The 16,455-nt window shown below is 34.4% G+C and overlaps 1 protein-coding gene across 3 annotated transcripts in view; it reads right to left on the bottom strand.

Annotated features, from left to right (window-relative positions):
- Vps13a (vacuolar protein sorting 13 homolog A) overlaps positions 1-16,455 on the bottom strand; it is a 173,391-nt gene that overhangs the window by 91,594 nt on the left and 65,342 nt on the right. For all 3 annotated transcript variants that reach the window (XM_027406578.1, XM_027406579.1, XM_027406577.2), the window contains exons 27-32: positions 13,265-13,344; positions 11,677-11,736; positions 11,302-11,455; positions 10,426-10,542; positions 10,239-10,342; positions 5,489-5,656 (exon numbers count right to left, since the gene is read on the bottom strand). In XM_027406578.1, coding sequence (XP_027262379.1) covers positions 5,489-5,656; positions 10,239-10,342; positions 10,426-10,542; positions 11,302-11,455; positions 11,677-11,736; positions 13,265-13,344 — 683 coding nt within the window. The remainder of the gene's footprint in view (positions 1-5,488; positions 5,657-10,238; positions 10,343-10,425; positions 10,543-11,301; positions 11,456-11,676; positions 11,737-13,264; positions 13,345-16,455) is intronic.

Below are 16,455 nucleotides of genomic sequence, written 5' to 3'. Positions count from 1 at the left end.
TATAAAGATGATAAAAATGACATAATATCACATTTAATAAAACATTAAATGTATTACTTACAAATTATATTAATTAACTAATTTTAGCTCCATAAAGTAAAACTTTTACTTCTTACAACAAAGCCCATTATATACTTATTATTTTCTGCTGGAAAATAACACATGACACAATGATAAAAAAATCTGGTCATTATAACAAAGCAAAAATGATACTTAAATGTTTAAGACCTAAGAACTTCTTATAGTTTACAGTATGGATTTAAAAAAATCATAAAATATTTAAGAACTGTCAGGACTGGTGCAATGGTTCACTGTGTAGAAGTGACCTGCTACCAATGTAAAAATCCAAGTTCAGTCTCCAGGAGCTTCATGGATAAGAAATGGTCTGGAAAGGTGGCCAAAAGCTGACAACTGAGACCTAAAATTAAGCTGGGACCAAAAACTAAAAATTGTATAGCAAAGGAAACAAGCAACTGAGTAAAGCTGAAACCCACAGAATGTGAATCTTCGCCAGTTATACATCCAATAAAGGATTACTATCCAGAGTATACCAAGAACTCAAACAAAACAAAAAAGCTAATAACAACTCAAAGACCCAATTTAAAAAAAACCAACCAACAAACAAACAAACAAACAAATCTGAGTAGAGCTCTAAACAGAGTTCTCAAAAGAAATGAAAATAGCCAAAAAAAAAAAAAAAAATCTTAGAAAGGGTTCAATGACCCCAGCAACTAAGGAAATGTAGATTCCATCTACTTCACCAGTCAGAAAGGATATGATTAAGGAAACAACTGAAAACAAATGCTGGTAAGGATGAGGGGGAAGGGGCCCTTATTTATTGTTGTTGGGACTGCAAACTGGTACAGCCACTTTGGAAATTGGTGTGGAAAATTCTCAAAAAGACTAAAAAAAAAAAAAAAACTCAGCTACACCACTCCTTGACATATATGTATGATATCCTACTCCACAAATACTTGTCATGTTCATTGCACTCTATTGATAATAGCTAGAAAATGGAAACAACTTAAATGTCCTTCAACTTGCTGAATGGATAATGAAAATGTGGTACATATATACTATGGAATACTATTCAGCTATCAAGAATAATGAAATCATGAAATACACAGGTAAATTGATAGAACCAGAAAAGATAACACTGAGTGAGGTAACCCAGACTCAGAAAGACAGACACTGCATGTTCTCTTCTCATCTGAGGCTCCTAGCTCTAAATCTTCAGATATAAATACAAATCCTGGAGAAACCAGGAAAGTAAAGCATATACTGCAGAAACTAGGAAAGTATAATAGTAGCACTGAATGGGTAGGGGGAGAAATAGAGAGAGGAATAGCTGGGCATATGGGATCTGAAGAGGGAAAAGGGGAAAAAGAGGGGTCTCCATATCCTACTATAGTTATAATTTCTCAGCCTTGTTCACTACCACCCTATAGACAAGGGCAAGGATATGGAACCAACCTTAAGGTCCTTTATTGATGAATGGATAATGAACATGTGGTAAATATATACAATAGAATTATACTCAATTGTAAAAAAATGAAATTTACAACTAAATGTGTGGCACTTGAAAATATTATACTGAGTGAAGTAACACAGACACATAAAGACACTCCATGTTCTCTTGTATTTGTCAATCCTATCTCTGAATCTTTAGATTTAATGACATAAAAGCAAGTAACTTCAGAAGCCAGAAGTATAAAGAGACTGGACCAGGAAGAAGGAAGACAGTGCAATATATATATTATGAAAGGGAAGGGAAATTATTGATGGTGGGTGTTTAAGTGAATAGGAGAAGGAGGACATTACAGAAGGAGAGAAAGGAAGGAAGAAGAGCTAAATAATACTAATGATGATTTTTAAAGTCATAGGGAAACATTATTTGATAAGCCTTTTAAGTGTATGTGTATCTAACTAAAATGGAATCATACCACAAGACATGATAATGCCTTCTCCAAGAGCTATGGCTTATTTAACAAAAAATCCAGTGCCAGGCACAGTAAACTTTCCTCAGGGTTGCTGGTCACAGAGAGTCTGAGAAACTCCCAGAACAAATATGTTATTGCTATTGCCTTTGGTTGCCTCTCAGAACTTGAAGACAGTAGGACTCTATTGTGGAAGAAATCATACATTTCAGACTTAAGACTTGAAGAAATCAAGCGGAAACTGATCTATATGCCTCTGCTCTCAGGATTTGCTCTCATAGAATTAGAAGGTGCTATGCAAGACGCCTAAAGAGAAAAAGCAATCAATCGTCCTAACCAATGGCAAAGTCTATGAGCCAAAACCACAATATTAGGCACAGATTGCCTCCTATTGACAGGCCGTAATCCAACTACACAGCTGTTAGTTGCACTCAAGATTAAAGCCCACCCAAGTGAAGGGAATACCTAATACTGTGTTTCTAGTCATAAATTTGAGAAGTCATAGACCCACCAAGAAAACCTACTATTGTAATTTTCTTAAAACCAACCAAACAAACAAAAACCTAAAACTTATTTTATATGTATAGATGTTTTCTTGCATGTATGTGTGTGTACCAAGAGCAAACAGTGTCTGTAAAGGCCAGAATAGAATGTCTGATCCCCAGATATTTGAGTTAGAGATATTAACTACTGTGTGGGTGCTGGGAACCAAATCTTGGTCCCTTGAAAGAACAGTCTGTGATGTTAATTGCTGATCAATCACCCCAGCCCCTCCAATTTATCAAATCAATGCAATTTCTAACTATATTTTAAATACCTGCCTTATACCCACAAATAGCATTATCTCTCACTTCTCATCAAGAAGCTTCTTTTTTGCAATACAAGGGGACTATTATAGAGATCCACAACTAGCCAAAGTGCAGAGTTGAAGGGTTGGTGTGGGATCCAACCTCAGTTGGTACATCTATAATGCAAACTCCTACACCCAAGTGTCAGGGAACATTGTACAAGAGGGGGTGGAAAGATTCTAAGAGATAGAGGACCAGGACATTTGCTGTTAAATGTTGTCTTCTATAGATGACAAAGAAGCTGCATCCATGATATCTCTACAATATAATTACCTATACAAGACCTGCATAATGAAGAGCTCCAGTTGACATGCTAGTGTGGATAGGGGATTGTGACAAAGCCCTACTTCTAGACGAAGAGCTACAATTGTTGGCTGCTAAGAGAGAAGAATCTGTTTTCTTTAGATACAAACAGATACAGAAATATACGCACACACACTTCAGTAGCAATTATAAAGAAGAGGTCATGAAATAGAAAGGGAGTGTGGAGGAGTTGGAGAGGAGAGATGGAGGGATAAAAATTATGTAAATATAGCACTCAATTATGAAATTCTCAAAACATTTTTAAAAAGTGTTCATCTTTGCTTTTGCTGTACAAAAAACTTCTGGGGGAAAATTCATGGAAACTTCGGTTTCAAAGGTCACATCAAGTTAGACAGAGTTCTAAATTCCTAAGTAATAAAAGAGGGCTCCTCACTGTCAAATAAATACATGAGTCCCTTCTTTCTTTTAAAATAACTCCATACTTGGCCTATGCTACTGTTTTAGATTTGATTATAGAGTTCATACATCAGAAACAGTACTATGGAAGATTAGTGATGCCACAAAACAGACAGGACTAGGAGATGTTCTAGAAGGTAAAACACAGGTAGCATAGCTGTGAGGATGGAGGCTGGATCCTTAGCTCCCCACTGAGAAAGCCAGGAAGGTATGGTGCTCCCTTATCTCAACAGTCAGGAAGAGTGGGTAGGGTATGCTTAGAGTAGGCAGAGCTAGCCAAATATGCAAGCTGAATGAGACTCTGTCCCAATATATAAAGTAGAGAGCAACAGAAGCACGCACACACACACACACACACACACACACACACACACACACACAAACAACAACAACAACAACAGAGACTACAGATCAGTATGATACCAGACAAATTAAATAGCTGACAGCAAGGGTACAGTAGGAAAGGAAAAAAACTTGGGCAAAGACATTTCAAGATTCAATCTAATTTCTTAAAGTCAATTTTATCTATAGAATTATATTAGAACCAAAAGCATACTTTTCTTATTGGTGACTTCATCTGTATTTAGTAAATATTTTGTGTTGGAAGATGGAAAATGCAAATGATTTTTTTTAAAGATTTTATTTATTTATTACGTATACAACATTCTGCTTCCATGTATATCTGCACACCAGAAGAGGGCACCAGATCTCATAAGGGATGGTTGTGAGCCACCATGTGGTTGCTGGGAATTTAACTCAGGACCTCTGGAAGAGCAGTCAGTGCTCTTAACCTCTGAGCCATCTTTCCAGCCCAAATGCAAATGATTTTAAACAATAAGAAATTCAATCAATGCACACCATATAACATATATAATATACTCATATATTTTATGTAGTACACTATATATTAACATGTTAACATGTAAAGAATTTTCTTTCTTTTTTAAAAAAGATTTATTTACTGTGTATACAGCATTCTGACTGCACAAATGACAAATGAGGCCAGAAGAGGGCCTCATTATGGATGGTTGTGAGCCACCATGTGGTTGCTGGCAATGGAACTCAGGACCTTTGGAAAAACAGTCAGTGCTCTTAACCACTGAGCCATATCTAGAGCCCCAAGAATGTTTTTTTCAATTAACTAAAATATTTGTCAAAATGTTATACAAACAAGGTAGTAAACATTTTGGTTGTAATGGTACTCAACAAATTATTTTAAATGTGTGTGTGTGTCTTAGGGTTTCTATTGCTGTGAAGAGACACCATGACCACAGCAACTCTTATAAAGAAAATATTAATTCAGGATGGTGTACAATTTCAGAGGTTTAGTCCATTATCCTCATGGTGGCATGTAGGCAGACAAGCTGGAGAAGGAGCTGAGAGTTCTACATCTTGATTCCCAGGCAAAATGAGGTGAACTGTGTGCTATACTGTGTATAGCTTGAGCATAAAAGACCTCAAAGCCCACCTCCACAGTGACACACTTCCTCCAACAAGGCCATACCTCCTGATAGTGCTACTGTCTATGAGGGCCATTTTCTCTCATGCCACCAAAGTGGGCTGGAAAACCAGCTTGACATCTATTCTATTTGCACTTCTTTTAACCTAATGTGATTTTTAGCCTGAAGATATATTATAATTTGTCTAAGAATCAATTTTATGCAATAAAAAGCAAAGATGAATAAGTATCCTTTAATTTGTAAAATGTATTTTTATTAGGCCAGGCATGGTTAAACATACATTTAATCCCACCACTTGGGAGGAAGAGGCAGGTGGGTCTCTGTAAGTTCCAGGCCAGCCTGATCTACTTACAAGTTCCAGGTCAGCCATTTTCATGTTCAGAGACCATGCTTTGTTTTGTTTTGTTTTTAAATAGATATTATAGTCTGAAATTTTCATACATGTATAATTTTTTGAGATAGGGTCTCTATGCTTAACAGCAATTTATACCTAGAATTAAAAATAATTTATTAAAATACTTACCAATATAGAATATAGGAATTTTGTGACAAACACTACTTGAATGCAACCAACAGTTAAATTAACTCGAACATCAACCACATTCATATCTGTGTATGCAGATCCAGCAGTGGCATCCATGTAAGAAATCATTTTTAAGCTGAAAACTTCTTTTCCAGTGATATAAACAGCCTTAATGAGAGAAGAATCACAAATATTACAATCAATTTTTGAAGTAGTATACTCCAAGATCAAAATAAAATAGAGCAAAATAATAATAAAATGTTAGCATTTGGAAAATCTTCCAGGTACTTGAGTCAATGAGACAACCATTCCAATTGCTTTGTTAGAACTTGTTACCTAACATGTATTTTTGTTGTCGTCTTTGAACTTCATGAAAGTAAATAGGTCTACCTTGACCAGGTTTTATGTTTTTAGTGGGGGAGAACGCATATGCATTTCACTTTGATTTTCTGCCTTGCAATGGCAGTCATAATACAAATTTCTGTAGTAATTTTCAGCTAAAACACACCACATGAACAATTTACCTGAACTCAGTGTCTCATTTCTTTATATCTGAGGACATTGAACCATTTTTTTTCATATTCTTTAGTAGGATATCACAATTTTAAACTTCCCATTCTTCATTAGTTGGTTAAGAATCATTTTAATTACTAGTAAAGAATTGGGGAGGGTTTTACACTTTCCACCTTCATAACTCATATCTGTCAGTTAAAAGTACAAGGAACAGGAAACTATTTTTTTTTTTTAATTTGGAACAGAGTATTAACGTAAAGTTTACAGTTTTCTTAACTCTTAAATTCTAGAAGCAAGAACCAGGGATTGAAAAACCACCAAGGAAATCAACCACAGTTCCCAAGAAAACAAAAGTATAGGAGAGATTTTTGAAGGCTAAAAAATAGAAGAAAGGGAGTGTAGACTTCTGGATGTGAAGCACAAAGTTAGAGAGTAGACTAAAATTAACAGCTAATGAACTATCACAATTTTTTCTTGACACTACTAGAAATATGAGATAACAAGAAGATAACAAAAAAGTACTCTATCATCTAAGAAAAATCAGGTATCTTCAAGGAGAGATGATTACAAGATTGCAGAGGAAGGGATACCAAATACCACATAAGTTACGTAAGAACAATTCAGCTAAAAAATAAAGGTTGACTGAACATCACGGTTGGAGACAAAGTCCCTGGGAAATACAAACACAGTACCTCCTCAGTTGCATTTTTGTTATCTTCCCTTGAGAATGTGCAAGAAAAAAGTAAGAGTAAAATTAGAGTTTCACTTGGTATTAGTTCTGGAAGAATGAAAAACATTTCCATCCCATACAAGGCCCAAAGTGCTGGCGACATGGCTCAGTGATACCAGCGCTTACTACTATTCTAAAAGATTGGGGTTCAATTCCCAACACCCACATGGTAGCTCAAAATTGTTTGTATCTCCCATTCCATAGGATCTAACAACCTCTTCTGATCTCCCTCAGCAGCAGGCATGGACATGGTGCACAGACAGAAAGACATGAGAAAACATCCATCACATAAAAATAAATAAGTGAATTTTTTACAAAGGCCCAAAGCATCACCAGAATTATTCTCTGACCAAAAAGAGAGGCAATAACCCTTGCTGACCTCAGGCAGCAAGATACAAAATCTTAGAAATAAGGACAAAGAAATCTCTACCTAAAGGAAGACAAGAAGCCTTCATTAAAGCAGGCCACAAGAAGTCCTCCTTAGCTTGGATTCAGTAAGGTAATCATTCAGTCTTACATTAGGAGTCAAGAAGCACAGCAATCAAGATTCCCCAAGGAAGAACAGATCCTCAAGAAAATCCCATTCCTGAGAATAAAGAATGCTTAGCCAGAACTGACTGTCAAAGTCTTCTGAGATGGTTATTGTTAGGTGTCAATTTCACCAGTTAAAAAAATACCTAGGACAAGGCCAGGAAGATGAACTGAATTTGATCCTCAGAACCCACACTGTGAAGTGAAAAGAATCCTGCAAGTTTTCCCAGGACTTCAACATGGGTATCATGGTATGCCACCACCACAACTATTTGAATTAAAATAACAGTTACTAGTAAGCAGTAATAGAAAATTAATCATGTATGAAAAAAGTAAAATTAAGCCCTAGCCTTAAACAAACACAATCTTTGTTGATGCATACCAAACATTTAAGAACAAAATAGCATATATGTCTCACAAATTTCTGGTAAAAAGTAGCTGGCATGAATAAAGGTCCCGAAAACCTTTATTCAGAAAGAGATGGAACATGACAGTCACAGGCAACCATGATCTGGCCCAGAAGCAGGAGGGCCTAGCCTTCATGTCCAAAGAGGAGCTTCATTACACAGATAGCCTTTGTGGATGGCATGGCATGGTCCTGAAGGAAATGAGGCCTCAATTCCAAGAATAATGGGTCACGATGAATTTCAGTGAAGTTTGACAGGGTACAAAAGGGAAGGCATTCCACATGATCTAACCAAAGGAAGAGGAGTCCGGTAGAAATCAGATATGGGTAGGGTTGTAATTCCAAGTTGCATTCAGTGTGGGAATCAAGAGGTTGAGGCTGAAGTTTTCTTACAGTCAAAGCAAGTAAATGCTTTTTAATAGTCTGAACTAATGAGAGACTACGAGGGGAATGGTCTAGTGTGGGTAAGAGAAAACTATAATCTAAAAAAAAAAAAACATTTTTCAACTAATTTTATGAAGTCATAATTAACCTGATAACAAATATAGAAACAGAGAAAACTAATTAAAATTACATTTATATTTGTCACCCAGAATTAACAAGCAATCAAAACTGTATTTAAAAAAACTTAATTATCAAAATGTCTTTATATAAAAAGAAACAAGAAACTAGCAAAATGCTGGTAAGCCAGAAGCTTTTTGTCTTCAGTAATTATAGTATTTAACAGCAATAAACTAGTAAATGGAGAATGCTGTTCTAGTACACAATGACTTGCTCTGACAGTTACAATCTGTAACAGTAATGAGTTTAGTTCATCAATAACAACCCAACCTCAACCCAATCAATAGTGTATGTATAACACAGAATAATGATTACAACATTTTAATACACAGCAAAACAAACAAACAAACAAAATAACAACTTATGATGTTCTAGTTAGTGAATGGCATACTTCATTTAAAAAACTACCTATACTGGAATCCAAAGAAAATTAAAGGACAATGATAATGGAGCAAGACTACAGGAGAAAGAAACTTTTCAATCTGTACCTCTTTTAAGCTATATTTTAATTTGGCTATATTTAAAAAAAAAAAAAAAACAGAAGGAAAAAATCAATGCCCGGGGATATAATTCATTTCTGTTACTATCTGTATAGCGTTTAGTAGACAATTTTATTTCTGTGAGCATCACTTTCTAGAAAAATAAAAACTTGTGCCCTATCCCTCACTGTCCTATATATAAATCATAAAGTAAAAGTGACAAAGGAGCAAATAATAACTTTGGAAATTGTCATCAGTATTATTAATAACCTTGTTCCTTATTTCTGTAAATCATGCATATTTGGAGACTTTTGTGGTAAATTATTCTTTATTGTTACATATGTATATATAAACATATTTTTTATTTCTCACATAAAACTCAGCTGATAACTATATCAATAATGATGACAGAACTAGAGATATAGCTCAGCAATTAAGAGCACTCACTGCTGTTCCAGAGGACCTGGGTTCAGTTCCCAGGACCCACATGGCAGCTCATAACTATCTGTAACTTCATTTCCAAGAGATTCATCATCTTCTTCTGGCCTCTGCAGGCACAAGACATGCATGCAGCACAAACCCCATTATGCATAAGACACACTGTTAATATATGCATGCAGTATATATACAAACATGCAAGCAAAACACTCATATATGTAGAATAAAAATAAATAAATAAAAATTTTAACAATACTGATAACAGACTAGGACCAGTCATGTACAGAATTTTCATTCTTCTTGTCAAACTCTAAATGCTCACTTCCTGATTCAAAGAGCCCTTCAGATTTTCCTGATCTTATACGTAAGTATTTTGTCATCACTTCTTTCAATACATCATTCTACTTAAATTCCTTATTAATCGAGAATTACTAACAAAATGTTTATCCAATTATATCAACTTCAAAGGATTCTCTTATTTTTAACAGATATGTAGAGTGGCAAGCATCCATGACAATACACTTGAAATGTACCACACCCTCTAATAACATTATCTGAAGTAGACAGCTCGTGATATTTAAAGAATAGAGCACTTCTATTTTTAAATGTTCTTAAAAGAAGCATTATTATCAATACCCTTCATCCAACCACCACCCAAAAAGCCTACCTGTTCCTGGAGCATTATTTACTTAGAAAAATCATAATCTTAATTTTACAAATAAAAGACTAGATTGGGTAATTGAAGGATCACACAAATATTAAGTATCAAAACTAATAAATCAATTGTGTTTAACTCTAAAATCCATTATGCATAAGACACTGATATTGCATATGTAACTGATATGAAAATTACATATTTAATGATATGTTAGTACTTAATAAAAACAAAATCTCAGGGCTGGACAGATGGCTTAATAATTAAGAGCACTTGTTGCTCTTCTAGAGGACTGGGGTTCAATTCCCAGCACCCACATGACAGCTCACAATTGTCTGTAACTCTAGGTCCAGAGGATCTGATACCTTCACATAGACATAAATGCACAAAACACCAATTCACATGAAATAACAGTAAAAATAATTTTAAAAACTCACCTTTTTGTATATAGCCATTTTATCAGAATCCAACACAATTATATTCCTTAGTTTTGCATTTGTTTCAGTGACTAATGGCTTCATAATCATCTCAGAATCAAGTCCTAAGGGAATAAAACAATGAATAATTGCTTTTCTTAATCTTCAAATTGATAATTTTAAATGTATTTTTATGAGATGGTATTACCTTCAATCTTAATTTCAGAAATGTTTTGTTTCTGATCCTGAATAAAAATCCGTAAACAAGATAATTCTGCCAATAGCTGTAAGGTAATAATATCTTCATTCGTGGGTAGCTTTAAAGCTACAAAACAAAAATCATATTGTAACACAAAGAAAGGTTTAGTAATTACCACACTACACCTATGCAGCTAAAATATCACCACAAATAATTATAACATCAGATTTACAATTCAACTATAAGCAAAGAGAGAACATTCCCTACTGAATTGAGAACTCTAAAAAGGAGTTATCTAATGAGTACAAAAACAAATCAGACTGCTCTTAGAGGTGACTAATCATTTAAGAAATTAAACCAATAGCTATGAATCTTTGAGATAATTATCGTTATAGAAAGCACAAATACCCACAGTTCTAAATGGTAACTGAGAGCATCTCTAATTCAAAATGCTCCAAAATGCTTTTTGAGTGATGCCATTATACTCAAGAAGTTTTGGATTTGAAGGATCTCAAATCTTAATGTGCACTGATTAAAAAACAACCATGATAATACTCAAATGTTGTCAATTACAGTTTTTCTAACCAAATATAATGTCTTATCAATCTAAATCTATTTTAATCTAAATCAAATATTTGTCTAACTTTCAACTCAAATCTATTACATAATAAACATCTTTTCTTTAGCAGTAATCATTTTCCTTTATCACTAATCTATAAAATTAACATGACATATGATGAATCATTTTAGGTAATTGTGTAATTAAAACCAACACCAGAGTCCAAAATTACTGTTCCAGTTAGTGACCAAAACAAACAAACAAAAAAACCCTAAAAATTCCAAACAACAACAACAAAAAACCCCTTAAATGTTAAAGAAATATACCAAGTTTTTTAATGATATCTCCTTTGTCTTCAGTCTCTGCAACAGACACTGGGACAGATTGTTCCCCTAATTGTGGAAGGATATTATTAAGATAATTCATGGTATTGAGAAGTGCTTCAGTGTGCAAATGAATATCCAAAGAGGAGAAATTCACCTATGGAACAAAACTGATTTTAGTACTAGGCCAAGAAAACATCTGATTGGATGGTCTTTTAAAATACCCTATATTTTATAGTAAAAAGCACATGACTTAAAATCTTAAGTTTTTTTCCCCCAGGAATCTTATAATTCCAATTATAAAAAAAGTGACTGTTAAGACATCTAGACATAGAAATACAGTTTCTAATTTTAAAATAAATAATTATATACTCATACCTTAATAAGTTGTAAAACATTGTTATAGGTACTTTTTAAATTGGGTGCATTTTTTTCAGCCTATCCAAAGAGAAAATGTATCTATTAGAATATGTTAGGAAGACATGTTATGTTTACAATTGCATGACAGTTGTAAATTTTTCAAGATGAGTTGATTAGCATGTTATATCCATACACACACACACCTATATGTGTACATATATTTACTCAAACAAGCAACTATTTGACCAGAACAAGGCAACTGCTTTACTATAACAAACAAAACGTGCTAAATATGGACTTCTCTAGTATATAGCAAGTATTCAATTAAGATTACATGCGCTTTTTCTTATCTGGCAAAAAAAAATGTTTCATAGTATCAAGTATAGAGAGCAATCATTTGGTCCTCAAAAGCTCTAAATGGTACTTCCTAATTTTTCCTGTATTTGAAACAAAATTTGTGGCAGAATTATCCAGAAGTATCCACTTTTCTTTCCAAATATTTATACATTCTCTTTGACAATGACATAATTGTATGTTTATAGGTACACTACCAGAGATTTTGATGAATGCATATAATGTAAAAAGTTTAATTTAAGGTAACTTACATATCCATCAATTAGCTTATCTACCATATATTGCTGCAAGACATTTGAAATTTACCTTGGAAATATACATTACTATTGACTATAGTTACTCTGTTATCCAAGAGATCCCAAATCTATTTCCCCTTCTTATCTAAAACTATTTCCTTTTGTTAACAGTTCCTCATTCTTTCCTTTCACAGTAGTCCCATCTTCTAGCAGCCACCATTGCCTTTACACATGTATGAGTTCAATTTTACTGGAGTCTACATATAAGTAAGATCCTCTTGTATTTTTCTCTCCATGAGTAGATTATTTCAGTTAACATTATGGCCTGTAAACTGATAAAGTTGCAAATGGCATAATTTATCCATTTTGAATAGTAATCCATTTAATATGCATATATAACACAATTACTTTATTCATTTTCTTTAGAGTTTGTATATACTAAAACATGATACCAATAAAACAACAAAAATCTTTAAAAATCTCCAACAATCATGAAAGCAAAAATGGTCTTAAGTAATGGTAATATTCTCTTGGCATAATTATTACAAAATAATTGTAACACACACAATGCCAAATTAAAACAAAGAATAATTAAGAAGGAAGCCACAGTACATAGAAGATTGGTAAAATTTCAAAAGACATTATAAATCAATATAAATGGAATGGAGTCATTAACACTTAAACCATAAAACAGTAGATAACCATACAACAGTAGAAATGAAGTGAGTTCATTCTCTTGCACCCATACAATAAGAAATTTCATCAACACTAAACATTTGTTTCTTTTTCAATAGTCTGGTTGAAAATGTCAGCCCAGAGATCCTTAGAACATAGGGTACTTTGTGTGGTGTATGAAGTGTTTGTGAATCAAGACTACAGGACAATAATGACAAAACAAAAAGACCTTTAAAACAGAGGAACTGACAAAGTTACATTAGAGTAAGGATTAAGGACACTAAATTATAAATTTCAATAGCACATTTGCATGCCCATTAGGTGAAGCCAAAACTGCTTACCCTTACAAATTCCAATGTTAACAAATCTTCCATTGTGTTATCCAGGGTGGTGACCAAATAAATTGGTTTCTTGTATTCATCTAAAAATAGTTTAAGGATTAATGCTTAGTAGGAAAATTATACTAAGATAAATGAAGGCATTAGTAATTATGACTGAAAAAGATTTCCCTAGACTCTACTCAATAAAGTCGTTTCTTTGTTTTTAAACACAAGAAGTATTATTTCTCCATACAATGTATCTTTCCTTAAATCTCAAACCTTCCTACATCTAGACAAGGCAGTGACAAAAACTAACAAGCTGTTGAAGAAACAAAATCACTTTTAGTGGTAATAAAAGAGCATTAAAAATTCTAGAATTGAGTCATAACAATGCCTTGAGAAAAAAAGCAGTGAGTATCTCTAAAAATATTAGTTGTTGAGATGCATCAAGAAAGTGTTACATTTCTCTACATTCTAGATAAAAATCTGTCTTAGCAGCACAGAGCAGTTTACTAGTTACATTACTGATTCTGTTCAAAAAGGTATCCTATTTGAGAACTGCTAGAGAAGAGATATCTGAATAGCTTCTAAAACTATCATTATCATGTAATGATATTTTGTTTATAATCTAAGAAATAAAGGTTAACCGAGGATCAGAGTGCAGAGCTGGTGGCCACACTAGCTAGCCATAGAGGACAGGCACTGGTGGTAACTACCTTTAACCCCAGCACTCGGGAGACAGAGGCAGATGGATATCCTTTAGTTTAAGACCACCCTGGCTACATGAAATTGATTTAGTCTGAGAGAAACAGAGCTCACAAAAAGGTGATCACAGCATTTGGGATTACACACCTTTAAGCCCAGCAGTAGGAAAGTGGAAACAGGAGTGATATGGCTAGGCGGAAGACAGGAGCTCAGTGAAGTCAGTCTGAAGAAGTCTGAGGAGGCAGTCTAAGGACAGGATGGCCTCTTTGGTTCTAGCATTGGTAGAGGTAAGAACTCTCTAGTGGCTGGCTGCTGTGCTTCTCTGATCCTTCAGCTTTCATCCCCTGATAGTTGACTCTCAGTTTTTGTTATTTAAGACCAATTAGAATTCATGCTACATTACCAAATTACTTATGGGTGCTAAAAAGGACTACAAACTAATTACACTGGTCTTGCAGAGGAAAATATGGCACAATGTCCATGCAAGTCTTCAAACTTAAAAACTATAAGCACATGAACAAGCTTCCTATTTTAGGTATTAACTATATTTTTCAACCTTAAGATCTACACTTCATTTACACATTTACCAGCTTCTTGAATAGCTGTTTAACAGATCATTTGCTTCTCACAAAACTCTGCTACTCACTCATTTTTAGAAATAAGAACAAACTGTTTTAGGAAAAGGTACAGAATGCTTTTTGTTTGCAAGTTTTTATTTATACTTTACCTTTGAGAAAGAAAAAAAGGCATAAACACAAAAATTAACAATGACTAATACTACTTCTAGTGATGATATTTCATGATTTAATAAAGATTACCTGAAGGATCAGAATGCAAAGCCTGCTATACTAGTTAGCTACAGAAGTTGGGCAGTGGTGGCACACACCTTTAATCCCAGGACTCAGGAGACAAAGGGAGATGGATCTCTGTGAGTCCAAGGCCACCCAGGGCTATGCAATATTGAATCAGTCTAAAAGAGAAACAGCTCACACAAAGGAGATCTCAGCACTTGCAATCTCACCTTTAATCCCAGCTCTAGGGAAGTATATAAGATAGGAACAGATATTCAATCTGGGGCACTTGGTAAATACCATTCACCAAAAAGCTATGACAAACTGGCACATGAAAGGATTCCCTACATCATATATCATCAGGGAAATTTAAACTGCCATTATATAGCTACTAGAAGGACTCAAGCCCAGACACTAACAAAATGCTGACGAGAATGTACAATAATCACTCTTATTACCAACAAAAATGAAAAATTATATAACCACTGGAAGAGTTTGGTGGTTCATTACCAAAGTTATACATTTAATATATAATCCACCACTTATGCTCCTTAGTATTTAACCAAAGAAACAGACAGCTTAGGTCTACACCAAAATCTTCATATAGTTATTTATAGCATCTTTACACAAAGTTGCCAAAACTGAAAAGAAATCAAAATGTCATTTATAAAGTGAGTGGATAAGTACCCATAATGGATACCTATTATGGATAGGTGGATAGGTAACAATAATGGATATAGTGGATAAGTAATAATAATGTTCCTAGACAAAGGAATATGATTTGTTGGTCAACAGTAACTAGCTGTCAAGCCATGAAAAGGAAAGATTTAAACACAGATTACTAAAAGAAGTGAACCTTAAAAGGATGTATATTATATTATTCCAATCATACAGTCAGATAAAAGGGTAAAGCATGGAAGACACAGAGATGATCTTATGCCAGGTACCATAGAAGAAGGAGTGGAGGACAGCAGATATTCAGCACAGTGAAACCATGCTTATCATGATACCACCATAGAAACTTCCCTTTACATATTTTTCAAATACATAAAAAGTTTAACAAATGTTTAAATCTAAAAAATGGATTTGGGGTGATAACAATGTGAATACATTCAAATGTAACAAGCATATCACACAGTTGGTGAAGTTGATAAGTGAATCATGGAATTTGCAGTTAAATGGATAGACCTAGAAAAGATTGTATGCAATGAGGTAATCAAGACCCAGAAAGACAAATATTGCATGGTCTCTCTCATCTGTGGTTCCTTGTTCCAAATGCCAAGATTTCATCTGTGGTTCCAAGCCCCAAATATCTAGATTTAAGTGCTGATACACCCCCCCTTTTTTTTCCCTCCTCTCTCCTCCTCCTATTTTTTTTGTGGGGGGTGTTTCAAGACAGGGTTTCTTTGTGTAGCCTTGGCTGTCCTGAAACTAGCTCTGTAGACCAGGCTGACCTTGAACTCACAGAGATCTGAATGCCTCCCAAGTACTGGGATTAAAGGTTGCACCACCACTGCTTAGCAGGAAGCTTCAGTTTATAGCAAATGAAGACCATCACAGAAAATCACAACACAGAGATCAATGGATGCATGGATATGACAGTTCCTACATCTATGGCTCAGAGAACATCATGGAAGAGAGAGTAGAAAGATTACATTAGCCAGGAAGTCTGCTGTGAAAGAGTCTCTTCTAGAAATGGCTGCATGAAGAGGACCA

The sequence above is a fragment of the Cricetulus griseus genome, chromosome 3, assembly GCF_003668045.3.
Source record: "Cricetulus griseus strain 17A/GY chromosome 3, alternate assembly CriGri-PICRH-1.0, whole genome shotgun sequence".
Lineage (NCBI taxonomy): Eukaryota > Metazoa > Chordata > Mammalia > Rodentia > Cricetidae > Cricetulus > Cricetulus griseus.
Note: the sequence above shows the minus strand (reverse complement) of the source record. Positions and strands in the feature narration are given on the sequence as shown.